Source organism: Xiphophorus maculatus, chromosome 2 (assembly GCF_002775205.1).
Source record: "Xiphophorus maculatus strain JP 163 A chromosome 2, X_maculatus-5.0-male, whole genome shotgun sequence".
NCBI lineage: Eukaryota > Metazoa > Chordata > Actinopteri > Cyprinodontiformes > Poeciliidae > Xiphophorus > Xiphophorus maculatus.
The window spans coordinates 2013384-2035582 of NC_036444.1; the positions used below are offsets into that span (position 1 = coordinate 2013384).

At 39.1% G+C, this 22199-nt stretch overlaps 1 protein-coding gene across 3 annotated transcripts in view; it reads left to right on the forward strand.

Moving 5' to 3' along the window:
• Positions 1 to 22199, forward strand: part of LOC102227229 (tetraspanin-9) — a 205852-nt gene that overhangs the window by 170310 nt on the left and 13343 nt on the right. For all 3 annotated transcript variants that reach the window (XM_023349338.1, XM_023349341.1, XM_023349331.1), the window contains 3 exons: positions 5187 to 5261; positions 21052 to 21153; positions 21417 to 21548. In XM_023349338.1, coding sequence (XP_023205106.1) covers positions 5187 to 5261; positions 21052 to 21153; positions 21417 to 21548 — 309 coding nt within the window. The remainder of the gene's footprint in view (positions 1 to 5186; positions 5262 to 21051; positions 21154 to 21416; positions 21549 to 22199) is intronic.

Here is a 22199-nt window from a genome sequence, read left to right on the forward strand (position 1 = left end):
AGACTACACCAACTAAGCAGGACAGAATATAACACATAACCACTGAAGATAAGTGAGTAGACTGAGGAGGCAGTGAATGACAAACGAGGCGTGTTCTTCAGAAAACGATGACCTGGTGTCAGTCATGGTTCCTGGGCGAAAACTTTCACCTGTGGCCTGGTCAGTCCAAGAATGAAGCAAGAAATAACTTTGAACAACTTTTTCTTCAAAAAGTAATCACCATTTTTAGGTTTTACTAAATAAGTTTCACAAATCAAAGCTGCTTATGAGTGTGGAATAATTCCCACCAGCATAAGAACTGTATTTCACTTACACTTCTCATCTTAAGCCAAAGGAAAATGCTCTTTCACATCGACAATAAAGGTTTTATAAATCTCAAATTGAGCTTTGCAGAAACTCTGTTCTGCATTAAATTATTCAGCTCAGACTTTATTTGTCTTGGCACTTCATCTTTTGAACTACAGCTGATTCTTCTGCCTTTTTAACACAATGCAATATATCATCAAGCCCAAAAATATTTATACCCGCGGCAGATTTACTGCACGTTTAAAGTAATCTTTTTTTTTTTCTCCGAAGAGCTTTTGCAGCGCTAGTGGCTTTTATTTTTGTGACAGTAGGCAGACAGGAAAGAGGGAAAGACATGCGGCAAAGGTCGTCGGGACCAGGAGTCAAACCCGCGACGTCCGCGTCAAGGACTAAGGCCTCCAAACGTGGGGCGTGCTAACCCCCTGCGCCACCACAGCATGCCCCTAAAGTAATCTTTTAATATAACATGTTTCTTGTGACTAGGAGTATTGTTAATGTTTTGGAGAGACAAAGCCAAGATCCTCACTTGAATTTGAGTCTGTGGAGCAAGATAAAGATTAGGGTGATGGCAAGGAGGCTTTCAAAACTCTAAGGAAAACTCTGTGTTACTTGATATGCTATTGAGCAATCCATGAGCGCCATTCATTTTCCTTGGTGCTGATTGGCTGAACGCCCAGGAGTAAGACAGACTGTAAATTATTCAGTCCAGACTTGATTTGTCTCGGCGTCTGTGGTTGTGTTAAGATGGTCTCCATTGTGTGTATTGATGCATGTTGAGGTATATTTATAATATTTATAAACTATTGAAATAAGCAGGGATTAACATTTTTAGCCCTTTCATTCATAGTGGTCACTACAGTGGACAGCTTTCTAAAAGCCATTTTCTTGTGCTTCCCGTGGATTTTTATGTTATAAATGCACACAGACCACTGAAGTGGACACTAATGCATCATAAAATATACCATCAACTACTGGCCATCAGCTGCAAATGCAAGAAATTATTTTTTGTTAAATACAATATGGCCGACAGACAAAAAAGCATGAGAACCGACCCGGTCCCTCCTTCTACTGTAGACGACTCTTGCAAGTAAAAAACATATTGTGACATCAGATAACCCCTAAGGAAAAATACTACTGATGTATTTTTCAAATAACAACTTTGTATTTGGACAAAATTACAATTGATCACATAAAAATAAAAAAAAATATTTTTACAAAAAAATGTTCCTACCTTTTTTTATGCCTTAAGAAAAAAAAATTTAAAAATGGAAAAAAAATTCTGACACAAAGGATCATAATTCATGCATGAAAGGGTTAGAGAAGGCCTGAAGGTTTGCAGGTTTTAGCTTTGCAGTGAGATCCACTGCAGCATCACTGCAAACATGCAACAAGCTGGTCAGTAAAAATGGACGGGATTGGTTGCTTTACTGCCAGTCTTTTCCACCAGTTATTGAGAAGGGTGTAAATAATTTTTGACATGCCATTTAAAAGAAAGTGTAATTATAATATTTTTTAATTAGTGCTCCATTTACATCATTTTACCATATTTTGCAACGTACCAGATTCATTTACAAAAAGAAATCTACATCTGCCATGGGGTATGAATAATTCTGGATTACATTTTTTTATGGGAATAACAATAAATAATAGAAATTTTTTATAGGAAAAAACTGATATAACTTTTATTTGTCCACAAATAGGGCTTGAGCCATCCCCTGATTCTGTGGCACCCTGGGCGGTGAGCCATGTTGTACATATTAAAACTGTTTTGGGTTCAGGAAAAGCAGAAAGCAACTAAACCAGAATAATGATAACTGAACGGGTCAGTACCGCAAGTCGACTCTCCCTCAATAGGAAGCTTTGTGAAGTATGTCAGCAAATGATTGTACCATATGGGCATAGCACTCTGAAAAGCACTTAATATTAATGAGTTAAATAATTAAAATGTTCTATTATTCATTATAAAACCTAGTTTGGCTTGGCTTTGCTCTGTTTGGCTATGATTTTATAAGTGTTGTATCTGAAGCACAAGTTAATGATGGAAGTTTGTTCAGTTGAAGGATGTTTGTGTGGATTTGCAAAGAAAAAGAAAACTTTAATGTCTAGAAAGTTTAAATGAGAGGTAAAGTTAGACCTCTGACTACTTAACATCACAAACGACTCAATCCCTTGAAGCTCTTGCATCAGTCCAAAGCCCTTCCAAATCCTCGGTGCTAGACATGGCTTCCTTCACCTGGCTGACAACTGTGAAGTGGAGGAGAGCAAAGTGCAGGCAGCGAGGAGGCAGGTTGGAGACTGTGAATAATAAAATGGTTTAATGCAAAATATTACATTTAAAAGTCCTGATGTTTCTTATTAGGCAAAATGTCAGGCAGGGAACATCGTCTGCCAGATCACTGAGGGATGGCTTTGCATATCAAGCCATGCTGAGCTTTTTTATGGAAGTGCTGTCTGAGAGTCGGGGTTGTTTCTTTTTTTTTTTTGCACCCAGGGGCTTTGGGAGTTGTTATTGGGGCTGATGGTGTCATGTCGTTCAAAGATCAGTGCAGGTGTGGATCTCAGGGGGCGGACAGAACCGAACGTTTACCTTGACAACATCTCCCTTTGGATTACAGCGCATTCAAAGCTCCGACATCCTTTGCAGTATTTTCTGAGGTTCTTCCTTTTTAAAATGTCAGGAACTGCTTACTAAGAAAATAAAAGTACACATGAAAACACAAAGATATCTGAAAGATATGTAAAATGTAGAAAGCAGTCAGCTGTAGTCGGTAGCTGACTTTAAAAACAACGCTGGTTCTAAAACCTGCAAAGCAGATGCTAACAACAAAAGGCTGCTGAAAGTGTTTTATGTGGGCCATGGAATAAGAAATGGTTCACCCCTCCTCTTCCCAATGAGCATTGAATTAATTAGGGTTTTTAGGGATCTAGGTTGATCCATGCTGTGCAGAAAAGCTTGTAAATATTTAGCTGAAGCAGCATCAAGGAAGATACATGGTAGCAACTGAGAGGCAAGACTTGAGAAGAGTTTAATATTAAAGTCTAACTGAATCTCAAATCAACAATTTTTAATTGATGATAAACTGTTTAAATAGGTTAGTTGGAGATATATATTTTATATAGTATGTTTGACATAATAGTGTAAATTTGTGAAGTTCTGCAATATTTTGCCTAAAGTCTTGTTAGTGCTGCCTGCTTCAGGTTGAATGTTGCTTAAGCAGGTGAATTTTCATGTTGGTTACAAACAACTACGCCGCTCAGCCAAACATTGTCTGAGTAAAACCACCTCACCCAGACACACGCCCCCTGGTGGTGAGTCAGGAGTTGAAGTGATGATTATTTATTGAATGCATTATCAACTTTGCAAATATGTGAATTTTTTTGGCAATATGGACAGAGAGTGGAATGTGTGACTGCAGGCGGTTTGCTGCAGGAAGGACGACTGGCAGTGGGAGGAGCTTATGACAGCAGAGTGGCAGCGTTGCTGCAGATCGCCATAAGTCTTCAACAACACAGAAAAGATGTCACTAGTTGTTAGTGTTTTTAAAGTTGCTAGAGGATCTGAAATTCCACTAAATATAGCAACAAAGTTCATCCACACTCTTGGACACGCCCTTTGTTGTGTCTTGGCTCCGCCCATCTTGGTGAAATTTTTCAAAATTTGCCAAGGGCGAGATTATGCTTGGTTGGTTTCAATCCACCTTTGTTTTCTTTGTTACAGAAATCAAGCAGCTTTTGTTCATGACTTTTTGTTCAAGCTGTTTTTCATAAACAAACTAAGACTGTTGTGCAGAATATGACGATTGATTGGGCTACAGTTTCTAGACGGTTTCTGTTTACACACGTTCTTCACGCTGGGAGGGATTTCTGCTGCTGTTCTCTCACAGCGAGGGAACAACACCATGGTGGCATGGAGACGGTCTCCAAATACTGAAATTCTGGTATTCTATCCATAAAGAGAATCTCTGAAACATTGCAGAACTGCAGTGTATATATGAAGAAAAGGTAACATCTTCAACTAAAACCTATAGATGTCTGTGTTTATTCATTTAGGAATGAAAATAAAATAATTTAAATGTGAACTACATTTAATAAAGATAGCAAAAGCAAAAAACAATCTCAAATTCTAAGATTAATAAACCACCTGCTCTGATTTATATATATAAAAAATGAACACGACAGTAAAAACAAAATAGTCCTTCTTCACAATGTGTACCTATTGATGTCGCTGTTTTTATTGTATTTAAACCTTCATGATATTTTAAGTTCTTTGAATTTGTTGCTAAAATTTTGCATCGATCAGAATGAAACTCAGGGTTACCTAACAACGGATCTCGCTGGAGGCTTTTCCACAATTGTTCTCTGAGGTCATAAACTCTTTTTCTTTTGAATATGTGCAGCTAAGGATGTTTTGATTCATGCATACTTTGTCCTGAAGTCCTGAAACTTTATTATGGTTCCTGTGACGGAAAAGCATTTCTTCTTATTCTGACAGAGTTACTCAGAGCTTCTGTGGCTCATTTTTAATAATTAGTTTTGCTTTACTATGCATCTTTATGTGTTTTTTATGTCTTCCTCCAAGCAGAAAGTTATGTAAAATATTGAATGTATGTATATAAATTCTGACATTATTACACCTTTCAGACATTATTATGGTTAACTTCCTTTCACCTTGATTTTCTGTCTGTAATTGCTGTGAGAAATCTAATTTCAGACACTTGTGTTTCTTATTATTGGAATATATTTTTATTTCTAGCTGCAGGACGCCATCTGTTTTCATCTTCTGTTTGACAACATGTGTTTGTAAAATGTCAGAGCATAACTTTAATCATTGATTTCTACAGAGCAGCTGCTGAAAAAGACTTTTTTTGTTTGTCCTACAGTTCTTCATCGTACTGCTGATAATTCTTCTGGCAGAGCTGATCCTCATCATCCTCTTCTTTGTGTACTCTGATAAGGTAAGTTTGCTCTGCTTTAGTATGCTGTCCACCATGTTATGCATACTTTGTTTTTCCTCGACTTGTTCAATTTATTCATGCATATTTAACTCTCTCCTCTTCTGACTTTTACTGGAGCTAAATTATAATTACAGCAGCTTTAATTTATATTCATTCCAGCTTTAGCTGTATGAAAACAAATGATTCTGCACAAATGAAATGTGGTTCATCAGGAGCTTTTAATACGGCCACCATTAAAGCACTAAGTGTTCCTTTTCTAAAAAATATAAAAAGTTTTGGTTTTGATAGAAAAAGCATCAGTCATGTAAATGACTAATAAAATGGTTGATGTTATTTTAGCTGCTTACCTGAAGTTAGAAGTTACAGAAAGCAGTAAGATGCAGCTTTATTCCTCAGTTTTGTCTGTGAGCCTGCAGCTGGACTCACGCCCTGCCAACAGCAGGTCTGACCACGGAGAGCAGAAACAGATCGGTTCTGATCAGTTCACTGGCTGGAGGATGGCCCTGCATGTTCATCTCTAAAGCTAACAGAAAGGGAATAGATTGTTAAACAACAGATACCTCAGCATAACAGTTTGAACGCCAAGCTCACGTCTTCTAGAAGAAATGATGCAGCTGGTTTTTCTTTTAGTTTTTTTTTGTTGTTGTTTTTCATGCATGATTTAGCTAAAGTTTATCCTAAATAGCCTGAGAGAGTTGGGCTTGATTCAAGTTTGTTGTGTAAGTTTTTAAGACTTTTCCTGTTTTTCTCTATTGTCTGCTGGGACAAACAAATGTATCTAATCTACATCTGTCTTTTTGGCTCCACTTCTTCAGTTCAAACCTGCCATCAGCTACACTTCTAAATAACCACAAGTAAAATTTAGCTGCCTAGAGCAATTTTTCTGTTGTTTTCCTGTTTTAATTATTTAGCTGAAGTCTAAGTTAGCAGGAAAGTTACAAAAGTTTCAAATAATGTCACTGTACAAAGACAACAGTCAGGAGTAGAGTAAGAAAAAATCCACAGCATTTTTATAAACACATTTTTATATAATAAAGACAGTCAACAATAATTGAAAGAAAGATTGGATGACAAAATATTCCAAAACCTGTAGAAATCCCTAAAACTGATCATGGAGGAACAGCAGCCATTTTTTCCCAGGATTCTGTCCTGTAGTCGGGTTAGATGGGCTTTTTTTTCCAAAGCATGGCGGATAGTCTGATAAGTTAAATATTTGAGCCACATTTCCAAGCAGTTTGGCACAGTAACAATCCTAAACATCAAATGATTGCCTTACCCACAGTGAAGCACGGTAGGGGCTGCATCATGTTTTGGGTTACATTTCCTCATCAGAAGCTTTTTACGTATTTATTTAATGAGGTCAGATGATTGGGTCTCATTTAGAACCTCAACATGAGCTCAGATTCACGTCAGATAAAGTTCTGATAACCTTCAAAACATTGAACTTTATTTAAAGAATGAAAGCATTGAACCACCCTGAGTCCTGAATCTGACTGTGGATAAGAGGTTTTCTCACAATCTGAGTTTTTGTGATCCAGTATCAGTCAGGTTGTGAGATCCTGACAGTTTCCTACTGAAGAAAACTGAATGCTCTGAATCCACCAAGGTATTAAAGGCAATGCACACATATGCAGTCAGAGGTTATTGCAACTTTTTCCTTCTTTTCCTGTAGACTTATTTTTCTTTTTTATTGTTGAGCTGAATAGAATAAACCGAAGATTGAAAAAGTTTCAAGGTGATTTATTGTATTCTCTTTTTCATATCACAAAACCTGGACTCTTAACAAGAGTGTTGACAATTTTAGAGCCATTGTCGGCTATATAAATAATAAAAATACTTCTCAGCCTAACATATCATATGTTACCTATTGAAAATAACTCCACTCCACTCTCAGCTGTTGATGTATGAAAATGTCAGCCTTGGCATGTGAGTGTCTTAAAGTAATTAGAGTTTCCCAGTTGTCTTCCAGGGCCCCCTGCCCTCCTTTCCTTGTATATTTAGTATTTTCTGCAGCAGGAGCTTGAATGTCTTCATGCTAGCGTTAGCCCAGCAGTCAAAGGTCAAACCGCACCAGTTGGCTCCGTGTAATTAGCTCGCCACATTTCCCATGACCTCAGCAGGTGAAGTCAGGTGAACGTCTGGGGCGACAACAGATGGAGTTATTTCAAGCTGCAGATATTACCAGACTAAATTATCCACAAGTGTTTCTTCTCTGCGACGACAACTTGTCTTTCGCAGGACAAGTACTTACGACTTCTATGTGTTTTCAAGGACAGTTTGTTGATAGATGTGTGTTTTTTCTCTCCTACTTTCAGCCCTCGGGATGTCAGCTAATTTTCCATCTTTGTTCAAAGGTTATTGCTCAAACTTAAACTCTCAAGCAGATAAAGGAATTCATTTAGCAGCCCATCAGTTCTCAGATTTGGATCAGGTCTCACAGGCATGCCATGCCAGGAGTAAATATGTTTGATGCCTTATCAGCAAAATATTTCTGGCTTAACTTTTTATGGAGAAGGAAAAAAAGTAGAAGAAGAAATCATGATCCCTCCTGGGGAATTTAAATGGAGAGCCTCTTTGCGCTCCCATCACCTGTGAAGTCAGAAAAAGATAGCGAAGCAGGGCTGAGGATTTTTTTTCCAAATGAGAAATGAAATGAGTTTGCATTAATAAAGGATTGGATGTTGCTCTGGGAGAACTCTCTGATCCACATGTTCCAGTAAATCCCCCATAGCGATTCATGTTCGTCCCGCCTCGCAAAAGTACAGTGAGTTTAGACCTAATGGGATGTGAAGCTGCGATAATGTGGATCGGGAGCAAATCTGTTTCCTTTATTGGTCTTCAAATGTCATCGGGAAGTGAAGCTATTAAAGCTAATTATGGGAATTTTCAGCTGGCTTCTAAACAACACGCCTGCAAAGTTAAGGGGATTGTTTAAGGCTGGATCATGACTAACAGACCGACTGAAAGTCGAGATCAGATGAAGGACAAACGTTGTACATCACATCCAGCAACAAGAAATTGCTTTTTTTGTCTTTTTCGCTCCTCAATTTCCTCATCTTAAGTAAGATTACGCATGCTGTGTGAGGCTCTCGGCATCCGCTGCTGCAGGCTGTGATCAGAGGAATCTCTAAATCACTTCTCCTATTTGATCCTCTAATCACAAGGCATTTATTAACAAGTCTGGAAGACATACAGTTGTTGGCAGCTTTTAAACATAAATCAGCCTGCAAGACACAAAATGTATCTTTTAAATAGGCCATGTGAAAGTCATGAGTGACGCCTCGTGTGAACTTCAATCCTCCTTGTGTGACAAGCTGTCAAACACATGTGGAGAAAATACCAAAAAAGCTGAGCGATGTTCTTATGAAAGCCTTTGTTTAGCTGGTCGTTCTCTCACATTTCCACCTGTTTATTCCAGTGTTAGAGGCGCCTTTCTTCCCCCCTAATGGAGAAATTCTTGTTCATCTTCCTCAGCCCAGCAGTTGGGCCTGCAGGTATGTGTGGGTCCTGCTTTTTTCCCTCCACAACACTGAGATGTTAAGCTTCCTGATTAAATGTCGTGTAGAGGCACGTAGTATAATAAAGGCCGGCCCTGCAGTTAGCAAGCAGCTGACTGCAGCAGATGGCTGGGCCACAAACCAGATTACAGCCATCCGTCTTGAACGCTGTGACCTCATTGCGCCTTCGTCGCCCAACACGCCCAGCCGAACCCTGCAAAAGGTTTATTAGGTCGGAATGAGAGCGAGCCACGATATGCAGCTGGAGAGCAGGGCGGGGGGACAGAAGGTGAGTGTGCAGATGGAGGTGATAGAATGAGTGAAATAAGATGTCAAAACCTTTAATTTACTTTAGAAGGAGCTAAAGTCATGAAGGATGAACCTGTATTGTGTGGAAGAGTTTCATACAGCAGCCAGTGGAATTACTGATGCCTTCAAAGGTCACCTAACTTGGAAATAAAGTCAAAGTTAGTTTGATGTAATCTGAATCTAAATGCACCTGATCAGGGGAGATGATCAAATGATCAGAGTTTACAGGAGACCAGAGACTGAGGTGGAGGAGAAAGCAGCCCAAACATAAAGCCAGAGATCTTATGGGATAGTTTAGATCAGATCACATTCATCAGTTTGGTCTCTGTTCCACTTGGCGTTCACATATGTATTTGAATCACACCAGAGTTCACTTCAACAAAACCAAGGCCAAGGTTTGTAGGTGAACCAGAGTTTGCTTTTTTTGGTTTTTCACCTTCCCAAATGAAGCTGACTTTCTAGGCAAACGGACTAGAGTTCAATTAAAGCAGACTAAACAGGGATGGTGCGAATGCACCTTTAGATCCATACCTCCTCTAACACACATGGATAAAATAAATGGCTCATTGGTTGGAACCTGAAGAGCCTGATGACGTGTTGAGGAAGTAATTTAGCCGTTTAATTCAGGTGTGATGGAGCAGTGATGCATCTAAAAGTTGCGTTACAGACCCCGGCTCTAGATGCAATAGATGGTGATTGTAGCACAGCTAATTGTGACAATATTCAGTAGGACAGAGTCCTTACCTCCCATATCTCCCTGTACGTTCCTGTCTGTAAAGGCAGGACACCTTTCAATCATCGGCTGTGTGTTACTTTGCCAGAGTAATTACAGACGATGAGGGTCCTTTCAGTTTACCTGCCTGTGCCATGGCCTGATGCTAGCCAGCGCGGGTTTCCAGAGCAACTGAAGGAAATAAGAGTCATGTTTAGTGATGTGCTGCTGGTAACCTCTGACACTGAAGCTGTTTGCCTCCACATCATTTATTAGACTTTCAGGATTTTAAAGCTTTTGTCCTGCTCTGTGTAGTGAGCTCAAGAAGGAGATGTAGTTAGTGTCTTCGTTTCCAAAGGAGTTGGCAGTTGAAGCCTGCGTGCCCCTGATTCGGTAATGATCATGGAAAAGACGGAAAGGAGACGGGTTATGTTCCAGAGGGGTTCAAAGTAACTAATTATGGTTAAAATATCATGCATAGAAGATCATTTGCTTAATTTAACCCTAAAAATGTGTTCAGCAGATGAGCTGAGTAGATAAACCTCCAATTCTTCTGTGATTTAACCGTGTTTTACTTTCATTCAGGAAGAAGGGGGAGTATTTTTGCCTGGATGTTCTGCTTTGACTACAACCAATTTAATTTAATCAGTTTAAATAGAGTGACTAAAACAATCTGGCCTTTATTGCAAAGAATAGGCGTCAACACCATGTTTTACCCCATCGGATGATTTATGGAGCCTCTTCTGCTGGAAAACAGCAAATGGTTGTGATGAGAAGTCTTGCACTTTTAATTTATTCTACAAGGATACAGAGTATAGGCCTCATTACAGTTTTGCTCAAGCATGACCAGATATCTTCCCAATATAACTACATTTGTTTGCGTCAGAGCAAAACAAATAACCAATCCTCCGTTACAGAAAAAACATAATTGTTCAGAAATGAAAGTAATATTCTTGGCTTCAGCTGGTATGAAATTTTCACAGCAAGATACTTTGAATAAAAATATTGGTTAAATGGAGCTTCTGTTTACAAAAGGATGAAAAAAGATTAAACAATGATTGAATTCACTTTTATTAAAAAGCAAGAAAAGCAATTATTACTACTACAGCTGCAAAAATAATAAGCTTTTCACAAAATCTAATGCAGGTTGTGTTCGGTTGATTATTTTTTATTGTAGTGATGCTTCCTGGCAATAAACCTTATAAAGTTAAGCCTGTTTATGTCTCTTTAAATGGAGGCACAGCAAGTAAACTGCATTTATGTGTTTAGCAGCAGAGTTCAGTCTGTGGGTTTCACTTTTTAGCCAAATGGTATGTTCTGTCATTTATGTTTTTTATCAAAAAATGTTTTACTAGATGACTGAATATTTAAGAAAGACAAAATCAAACCAAAATAAAAAATGGATGTTTAAAGGGACTATGGAGCACATTAAAGTCTTTGTTTCTCACCTTTCTAATAGAATTGAGAAAATATTTGCATTCTGACGCCGTCCTGTCATCTGTCGCAAATATAATTGTTGCAGTCTGTCCAATTTGGCCCCTAAACTAGAGACAGCTTCAGGATATTAGCATGTCTTATTTTAAGAGTAATTGTCTTGTACCTTCATTTTCATGCAATGCACCTTTAATTGTCTCACTGTGGAAGTAAAAGTAAAAGTGTAACTATTAGTGTGAAACTCTTGACTGACGTATTCTTTAACTCATTAACATCTTGTTGTTGAGGAACGTGAGTTCATCTTTACTGTTCATGGTTCTTGGTGGATCCCTTGGCACATATTTTTTCAGCTGCCAGAGGCAAATCCTGACAAGAAGTTTTGACTGACTCTGAAAATCCCAGATGAACATGTTTCTGACTGGGGAGCATATTGGAGCATATGACCGTGAATGATAACGCTGCTCCTTGACAGCTGAGTGTGTAAACTGTCACTTATCGCTGGTTTCCAAGTGGTTAAAGTTGTGAAACTAATCAAAGTAGAAGAATTTTCAGGTAATCTTTTTCGAGGGAAATGTTTGCTTATCCAGGTCTCCTGTCAGCGGACCCAGATCAGGCCAGCATACAGTTATTCCAGAGTTTGTACTTGGTTGTGTTTACACACACTCCCATATACACCATCTGGGATCCAGTGTTTCACAGATGTGCTGTACTTTTTTTTTCAAGCAGCTGTATTCAGAATGATAATGTTTGCACCAAACAACCTACAGAGTAGATTGATTATTCTGAGTTTGTGTGAATCTGACTCTGTAATGCTTTTTACTACTTCCTGTTTTCTATAAGAAGTTGCGCCTGAGGCACCATCTGCCTAAACAGCAGAGGCAACTTTTGTTGTCTGTTCGCAACATTTGTGTTTGCTAAAACACACATGTTGATTTGTGATTTAGGGTGTGTTCACACCAGCTCTGCTTAGTCCGCTTCAATTGAACTCCAGTTTGTTTGCCTGAAAGGTGTGAAGGCGTAAACTCTGATGCAGACTGAAAAAAACTCTGGTCTGCCCACAAAGCTATAGGTCTCAGTTTGGTTAAAGTATATGTGAATGAAAGCAGACTGTGGACCGCTCCACAGTCTGGAGGTGGGACGTAGAGCAGGGAATTCTGGGTAAATACAACCAAAACAAACATGTGAGTCTAACACTAGTGGGAGAAATGGTTTATAGTCTTTTACCAAAGACAAATCCTACAAAACCCTAAAGTCTGATAGCACTCCATTATTGTTTATATTTTGTGAAGGAAGTAGCGCTCTGTGTCTTCATCAGAGGTTTTTATATCATTTCCTTCAGTGGTTCTTGGTGCAGCGCCACCATAGGTGAGGAGGGGAAATGGTTTTTCAAAGGGTTTGGTTCATTTGACACAGTTTAGAGTAAATCAGACTGAGTCTACCAGACGATCAGGCGTGAGCACAACCTGAGTCTCTGAAGCTCTAAATATCAAATCACCCCACTTTTTTCAAGCCGTCAGCTCCGTCCTGAACTCTGGTGATGAATATTGGGTGTAGCTTCACATCAGCGCTGTGACAGGTCCCGGTGGACCTGCTCTCTCCAGTCTTACCTTGTCATCAAATCTGGAGCCCTGTTAAGAGAGAACGGGTTCTCACACTGGGATACCTTCCCTGTCTGCAGTGGGATCAGATGTGCTTAGTAAAGTGAAGTAAAGCTGAGGAAAAAGAGCCCAAACACCATCTGGTAATTGAAGCGAAATGTCTTTTATTGCTGTTGTTTTTGAGGACAGGTGGCGAATGCCAAGCTCTCCTTTCTGTTTATGTGAGCCGAGACATAAAACTCACTCTTCCCTTTCTGCTGTCTCCATATACACACACTAGTCACTTTATTAAGTACATCTTATTAAGTTGGGTTTTTTAAAATCTGAAATATTCTGGTCCATGTTTGCGCAGCAGCATCACCCAGTAGCTGCAGATCTGTCTCCTGAACATTCATGACAATCTGCCGTTCCTCCTCATCCCAGAGGGGCGCTATGGCTGGTGACCAAGGAGGTCATTAAAGATCAGATTTATGTTCAATAAACCAGTTTAAGATGATTTGAGGTTTGGGGGAATGTGCATTATCCTGCTGGAAGTAGCCATCAGATGGGTCCACTGTGGGAACTAAAGGGACAGCGTGGGATTTAAATGAGGCTCAGTTTGTACAAAGGAACACAGAGAAAACATAGAGAATATCCTTGTTACCTGCCACCAGCATCACATTCAACAGACCAGGAGAAGTTTTTCCTATCTTTTATGGTGCAGTTTTGGGGAACCTGTGTGAATTATAGCTTCATTTCCTGTTCCTGTCTGACGGCTGATGAGGTTGTCTGGTTCAAACGTATCTTGCATGCAGAGATGGAAGTCCAGGTGCTTTGGTTGCAACTAATACTTGTCTGAACTCTGGTCTCAACAAGGATTTGTGTCCACATCACTTTGAGTCGCTGAAAGTTTTCTTTTTGTCTCTGGAGACCTGACAAATGATGGTGAGTCAAGTCCAGTCGAGATTTTTTCATAGTACAACAAGGTTGTTCTAAGGGTTGAGAACCTAAAACCGCAAACAAGCAACAAACATCACATTTTCACAAACGCCATAATCAAAATCATCAAAAATCATTATCAGATATTGTAATGGATACTAGAATTAATCAAAGTTATTATGAATGAAAGGCAGTTCTAAACTGGTGGATTTTTAGCCTTCATTTAAAGAAAATCAGTTTTTCAGTTTTCTGGAAGTTTGTTCCAGATTAGAGAAGCATAGAAGCTGAATTCTCAGTGTTTGGTTCCGGTTCTTCGGATGCAGAGCAGAACCAGCAGACCTGAGAGGCCTGGAAGGTTGAGCTTTAATGTTTTGCGGTGCTAAGCTGTTCAGTGATTCATAAGTCACAGTTTCATAAAGTCTATTCTCTGAGCTCCAGTCAGTGGAAGGACTGTAGAACTGAGGTGTTGTTTTGTTTTCTACCCTCCTGATTTTAGTGAAGAAGAAAAACACGAGCAGCAGTGTTCAGGATTAGGATCGACTCTTTAGCCAGTAATCAGTGCAACTAAAGATAAATGCATGGCTGAGTTTCTCTAGACCTGCTGGGACATTAGTTTTTTAATCCTGGAAATGTTCTTCAGGTAATAGAAGGCTGACTTTGTAACTGTCTTTATGTGTCTCTGAAGGTTCAGTAGTTTCTAGCGGTAATAACTGAAACTGTGTTGACTGTTGACTGTTCCTCTTTAAGTCTAAAGATAATAGTATGTGTGAGGGAAAACCTCAGGAGATCAGTTGGTTCTGAGATGCTTGAACACCAATCAAGTTACTTCAATTCTCTTTCTTTCATTTAAAACCTCAGCAAGTCGCCTTCACTACGTCTAGATGAATAAATACATTAACTTGTTGCCATGACTATTTGTGTCAACAAGCAGTTGAACAGGTGAGCCTGTAAGGCAACCAATGGTTTTATTGTTCTTCCCCCTGTTTTGTCTCCGTTTCCCCGTCTGGTCAGCTGAACCCGTCGGACTTCAGTGATGAATGTTCTGTCCTGTGCTGCTGAGTGCAGACACGGCTAGCCTGCAGGAAAGCACAAGCTTATCTTTGTAATGAGAAGTGTGAGCTGTGTCTCAGGCCTTTGTCAACACATGCCACACATGAAATATTGCACTGATGCCCTTTGGCAACTTTCAAGTAAAATTACTGGAAAGAAACCTTGATGTTGCCTCTTTGTGTTGTCGGTGAAGAGTTTCCAGTTCCAGCAATAGAAGCTTTAGTCAAGAAGTTCGTTTTCCTCATGAAATATTGCGACAAAAATGTGTTTTATCTCCTCCTTTTTGTTCTGAGCTCATTTGCCTGACTCGTCATTAGGTTTCCTTTCAGACTTTTAACAAAGACGCTCATGCAAGAAATAGAAAACGCGACAAGCCTTAGTGGAAACTTCTGTTTCTCTCTGTGTTTTTACTTTAAAGAGATTGGCGGGAGGGGGGGTGGGGGGGTTCTCTCGTGACTGTATTAGTGCGAGGAGTCAGTAATGAGTGAGCAACATCACATATAGCCCAGCATGGGGAGCAGATGATAAAAGATGGAATCGGAGTACAAGGCAGAGATTGATGATGCAGCTCGTCATCTGATTTTCCTGCAGAGGGACAGATACGGTAAGACCAGCAGGCCGGGTGAAAATGCACAGATCTTCCTCTGCATCTCTGAGAAACAGAATGAGAAACAGCAGTGCAACATGGAATGATGCAATTATTATTTCAAAGCATTGAAGAGGGCGTGTTAAATGGCTTCTTGTGGCTAAAGACCTTTACCAAATAAAATCCCTCTAACATTTATGTCTGTTCTGATGACGGATTTTATTGCCTTGCGGCTTTAAAAATGAGGATTTAAAGTTTTATGGGATTTTCTTTCTGCCTGATCTGAAGAATATTAGATCAGTCTGTCAGTACTTTTGAAAAGTTTTCATTCCCTTGTTTTGAATTCTTTATCCTTGTGTTTCTCTGCCTGGCAGAGCTTTTCATCCAGACCTGCTTCATTACTGATTGTCCTACAAGCTCTCTGAATTGTGCACAATATATCAATAAACCTGATTGAGCGATTTCACCTGACAGTGCTTGGTAAAATATTTTTTTTTCCACAACACCTTTTAACGTTTTCATATTTTGTCACACTACACCCACAAACTTCCACAAAATAGAGATGATTGTCAAAGAGAATCTGAATAGAATTTTTACTTTTTATTTTAACAAATAAAAATCTTAAATGAAGCAAGTTGAGTCAGACTGAATAAAGATCATCTATGAACTCCAGATTTTCTGTTATACTTATTTCTGGACCTTGACTAGGCTATTTTAATATATGAATATGTTTAGTGTGGTTCTCCTGCTGGAAGGTGAAACTCCAAGGCTCTAACACAGACGTGTCCAAAGTGTGGCTCAGGGCCCATTTGTGGCCCTTTAAGTAATTTTATGTGACCCTCAAACAAAATACAAAAATAATACAAACTTCTTTTTCCAGTTCAATGCTGGCAGTCGATCCAGTAAAACAAATATATACTGCTTTTCAAAAAAGATCAAAATTAAAGTCTCCTGAATGTGGAAGATACAACACAAAGACATTTAATTAAATACATTTAATAGTAAACAGAAACACAAACATTCAGTGAATTTTACTCCAGAACAGACTTTGATGCATTCTTTTATTGAGTAAACTCCAGGAAATAAAGCAACTGTTTTTGAAGAATGAGCGACAGATTCGCATAACACAAAAAAGAATAAACACAAAAGATCCAAACATAATAGAAAAACCATTTAAATCTGAGATATTGTTTTGATTTTGTTTTGTTTGCTTAAACAAAGCAAACCTGCAAGAGTTAGTTTCAGATCTATGATAATTCATAGATCCATTTTCTATGAAAATCAGACTTCTTTATTTTATTAAAATATTGTGTTGTGTTAGTTGTGCAGATGAACTTGAATCACTTAGCAATACATACATATCCTTTGAGCATGTAGGCGAAATAGGTAAATTTTTAAATGTTTGCAAATGGATCAACAGTATTATGACTTTTATTGAACTGTGGTTTTCTTCTTGCCACTCTGTGATGAAAGGTCAGATTTATGGTTGACAGATTCCTGAACCTGAGCTGTGACTCTCTGCAGCTCCTCCAGAGTTCTCTGGTTAACGCTGACCTCTTTGTTTATCTGTTACATAAAATGCATCAAAGTTTGTGGTTGTAGCGTAAGAAGATGTGACTGAATTCAAGTGGTGTAAATGTGTTTGCAGGGCAGCATTTATAGCAGCATTTACAGCATAAAGGCTGACCTTCAGAAGCCATGTACAGTGTCTTCTATAGAAACCAGGCTGACAGTATAAACTGGCTGCTTCATTTTATTTCAAGTATTTGTGCGTCAGCTTGTAACACATTCTAGGCGAGTAAAATCCTTTTTCAATGAGCAGAGAAATCAGAGAACAGCTGAAAGCACCTTGCTTTGTTAGAAACTGACACACAGGATGAGCCTCTTTCTGCTTGCATTTTAAAAATACATACCCTTCTTCTCTCTCCAATCAACCAAGCATTAACTGTAAAAGAACGTGTGATCCCTATGTCTTGATTTTTTTTTAACTCGTGAAAACAACATTCAGCATTAGATCACTGTGTCATTGTTCTTTCCCAGCCGTAATTATCTCATATCAGAGGAGCCTCCTGGTCTCTCTCTTGTTAGCAAATCCTCACAGGCACAGCAAACAGCAGGAGAGCTGGGCTCTGAATCTGTATTTCATTAACACATCCAATGAGATATTAATCACCAGACATGATACGACCCTAAGCATGTTGTCAAGGTTCAGTTAAGAGGAAAATGATACGTTTGTGCTGTGAAAAGGCAAGTTTAAGTGAAACAGTGTCAGAACCACAGACATCACATCAAAGTCTAAATGATTATTTTTGAAGTGGATTAGAGTGATGTTTTGAGCAGCTGACAATCAGATGCTTTTATTTCAGACTTATAGGAGTGAAAAGGAAAAGAAACACATAACTTGAGATTGAAAATAATGAATGTATGATAACTTCAATAACTTCTCAAACTTGATTTCTCCTCCCAACATCGAGCCAAACTGCCTCCTAACGCCGTGATGATGCAAATAAATGGCTTCCAGCAGGACTGGACTAGACTTAAGGCCCAGAGCTCAAATATTATAACCAAAAAAGTATTTTAAAATAATTGTAAAATTATTTAAAATAATTGGTTGATATTTTTGAAGAATTTTGGACTAATCCAATCAAATCTGTCAGTCCTCGTTGACTGGAGTTGAAGAGGAGTAGAAATGTGCAGAAGAGGAAAAAGACGAGTGAACTCAGCAAAAATATGCCAAACTTACTGATAGGTTTGTCATAAAACTGTTAGAATTAATGCAATTTAAAAAAAAGCTGAAAACAAATGAACACATTTTCACTAAATAATATCTGGGGAAATTTTAGCTAGAAGTGTGGAAATGCTTATTATAGAAAATTAAGACTTATTTTATTCTGACTTAAAACATGCATAATAATATTAGCCTACAGAGTTTTGTGTAATTTGTGTGCAGAACTACAGTTTTGTTCTCCAACTCTGCGTGTCAGAGAGAGACGGATAATTGTCTTTGTTCTGAAATATTGCTATGAATAGACTCATTTTCTAACTTAGTGTTATTTTATCGTGCCTTAAAGTTACACTTTGCATGTGTTACAGCTTATTATTATGAAACATTAGTACTGAAATGGATGATTTATCTGTATATTTCATAAAACACTGAGAAGACACCTCTAAGAGTTTGACATCAGTTTTTACTTCAATATGGGAATTTTAACACAAGATGAAAATGTCCTGGTGGAGGAAGAGCGGAACAGTTTTAAAATATCAGCTCTTTTTCATGAAGTTTGCTGCACTTTATTTAAATTTTGAATTTAAACACAATGTGCACACATACAGAGGATATGTTATGTGCATTCACACATTTTCTGGTCGCTACCCAGCCATGTCTTCAAGCACATTAAAGTAGCTGCATTATTATTCTGTAATATACAGTCATTACCAAAAGAAACAGAGCTCCGGTTGGGAGGTGAAAGATCGAGAAGCTTTTGCCAATTAGCTTCAACTGGAAGATTAATGACAGTCTGTTCCACCACATTTTGCAACCTTTTAGGTTCTTTTGAAGGTAATCTTTGTTTCATCTGAAGAACATGAGATAATTCAGAAGCAAAAGGCTGTGAACTTCCAAATTATAGAATGATTCATTTTTGATAACTGTGTCTCAGCCTGGAAGAACAAGAAGAAATTTCTTTCCGTTTCTTTCTTTCTTTTTTTTTTTTTTTTGCTGTAGTGAGTAGAGGTACACTGTGAAAGAAAACAGAATCCCTCTCCATCTGTTACTCACAAAAGGTTCGTGAATGATCTTCTGCTGCAGCAATTGGCAAGAGGAATATTTTACCTAGAAAGGGAAAAAATTGATTAAGTTAAATGCCAGGAAAATTTGGAAGCAGACATCACATCTGTACATGAAAAGATGAGAAGAAAATGCCTTCAGCTACTGAATAATGTTCCCAGCACAGCTGTGGATGCACAAAAGACTTCCTGACAAAGCGACTAAACTGAAGATTTAAACTGTTGGAGTCGCTCCTTTACTGGTTCTGGTTTGGAAATCATTCAAACTTAACTCTTATGGTAAACATTGTACATACAAGCAATTGGACTTTAGCATGCATTTCTTTCTTTTTTTTTTTTAAAGATTTTGTTGGCTCTAGTGGCCTTCATCCAAAAGTAGTTCGACAGGAAACAGAGCAATCAGAGCGGGAAGAAATGCTGCAAATGTCACCAGGCCAGGAATCGAACCCGCAACCGCCAACACGAGGACCAAGGCCTCAATACGTGCCCCGCCCCTGCGCCACCACAGCACCCTGGCATGCATTTCTAAATGAATTATCTTATTTCTTATTTCGGGTCATGAGCAGACGTAGACGAGCCCTTCACAAAATATAAATATAGATGTTTAATTATCGACATTTAGGTTCATTTATGGGCTTTAAACGAATGTTGGGCTTTATTTATCTTGATTGAAGAAGTCAACTCTGTATGCCTTTGTATAAACTGAAGATGATTCTCTTGGGAGGGGGTCGGGTGGTAATGGGCCTGAAAGAGAGCCCACTGACAGATCCGCAACTGTAGCTGTTTTTAGAAACGTTTCACAAAATAAACGTTATAAGCTAAAATCAATATCAGTAGGTCAGGCTTTGTAAAGATTGGCGATCGGCCAGAAAACTGCAATCAGTGCACTTCTAATTTCCTCTTGACTAAATATTGTGCTGCTGCCGCTGCACATAACTGAGTTCAATGCTTTGGATGCAGTGGAGTGAAACACGCTGCCTCTGGACTCTGAAGCAGGGCAAACATGTTCTCTAGTGGGCCGGATCGCTGTCTGGCAGGCTGATAGATGAGTCCGGGTTGAACATTAGGACATAGAGGGAAGCAGGTTGTTACTTTTTATCTCCTGGGATCAAACTGTCAAACATCTTTTCATCCTTCTCTGACAGTCACCGCACAAAGTTAGCAGTAGCTTTAAATGCAGAAACATATTCATATTATGATTGACAAATTTTACTGAACTTCAGTCAATATAAGGAAGCTTAACTCTTTACTCAACCATAAAAGTAAGAAGTTCATTTCTAATTTGAATCGTCATTAAGGCGAATTTCACTCAATTCAGTCACTTTCCTTGAACACAAAGTAACACTGCTGAGAAAATAACATCACCAGAAGAGATTACAGGAAGTTTCCTTCATTTTTTCCCACAAAATCAAATACAGCAGAATCATCACCAGGTCTATTTGGACATTTCAGACCAGAACCCATCTCCTTCCATGTCGGCCTGACAGTTGGACATTCATTGAGTTTATACATATTAATCATAACAGAAATGTGAAGAGCTTCTCAGAATTTGGTCCATTTGCTGTTGCTGCTCTTTTTCAAATAAACACTCAGCATTGTTAGTCATTTCATGAGGAAAAGCAACAATCTGTAAGCAGTCATCCACACTCCTCTAAAAGCACTCTGCACTGTGTGGATAATGGCCTGATTGTTTACATCTATATGAAAACCATGTTGATTTGAAAAGAGGGAAATATGTGACTGCACAGCTGCAAGCACTCCAGCTAACGCTGCCTTCTTGAATCTTAACGCCACATAAAGACGGGGAGCAAAGCTGGAGCTCAGACGACTGCCCTCGCTGAGCCGACCACTTCACGCTGAGGCGGCTCACCACAGGCTAATGATTTCTCTTTATCTGCAGGTGAGCGAGAACGCTAAGCAGGACCTGAAGGATGGGCTGGCTCTTTACAACTCAGAAAACAACATAGGCCTTCGAAATGCATGGAACATCATCCAGGCGGAGGTCAGTAGGCCTCACACTGCACATTACACTAGTGTTACATTAGCATCAATGTTTAATCACCTAAATGCAAAGTTATTCTGAAATATTCCAGCTAATGCATTTCCAGGCGTGTAGCTGTACGATTAATGTGACGTTAAAAAAAATCCAACTTGGCTGGTGGAGAAGAGTCCTTCCATTATTTAAGACCAACAAACCAATTAAAACACAGAGTTGTGTGCAGACTCTGTGGACTGACAGGTGTGCTTGTGTTTGGTGGATGGCAGTGGAAGTGCTGCGGAGTCATAGCGTACACGGACTGGCACGAGGCCCTGAAGGAGAAGGTGGTTCCTGACCGCTGCTGCCAGGAGCATTACCAAAACTGTGGCCGCAACTCCACCAACATGTTCTGGAACCGGGTGAGTTACATGTTTCACAGGCTCCACTCACTGGTGGTGGCACAGAAAACAATTACAGTCTGGCCAAGAACGTCTCAAAAGACTCATTTAGAACAAAGATTAATTACATACAGAGTGATGCATTCAGTAATATTTGGTTTTTATGGTTTCAGATAATAAAACCCAACATTATTTGACCTGTGGGAGCAGGACATGTGCTTAATAGTCGGTCTGGGCTCCTTCTGCTTGAATTCCTGCATCAATGCAGTCTGTGGTTCTGCTGCGGTTCAGGAAGCCCAGCTCATCTTTATCATTGGTTCTGATGTCCCACATTCACTTTGACACTGGTTTTACCTCAGGCAAGTTTGCTGGTGTTCCCATGGTGATTAAAGCAGCTTTTGGTACTTTTGGCAGTTTGGACCGGTACCAAGATCAGTCAAGCCATAACCAGAAGGAAAAATCAGCTGCAGTAGCCAGTTTTCTCCCAAAGAGGGCAGCACTGATACAGTTTTAGGCAAATTTACACAAAAATGTAATAATTTATACAGAAACATAAAAGTAGCACAGTTTGTCTACACAAAGGTTGATTTGAGGTTTAGTAACTCTTAACGCTCTTAAGACTGCTCATTTCTGTTGCTTGTCCTCTAACTTTTTTCCTTCCACTAAACTTAC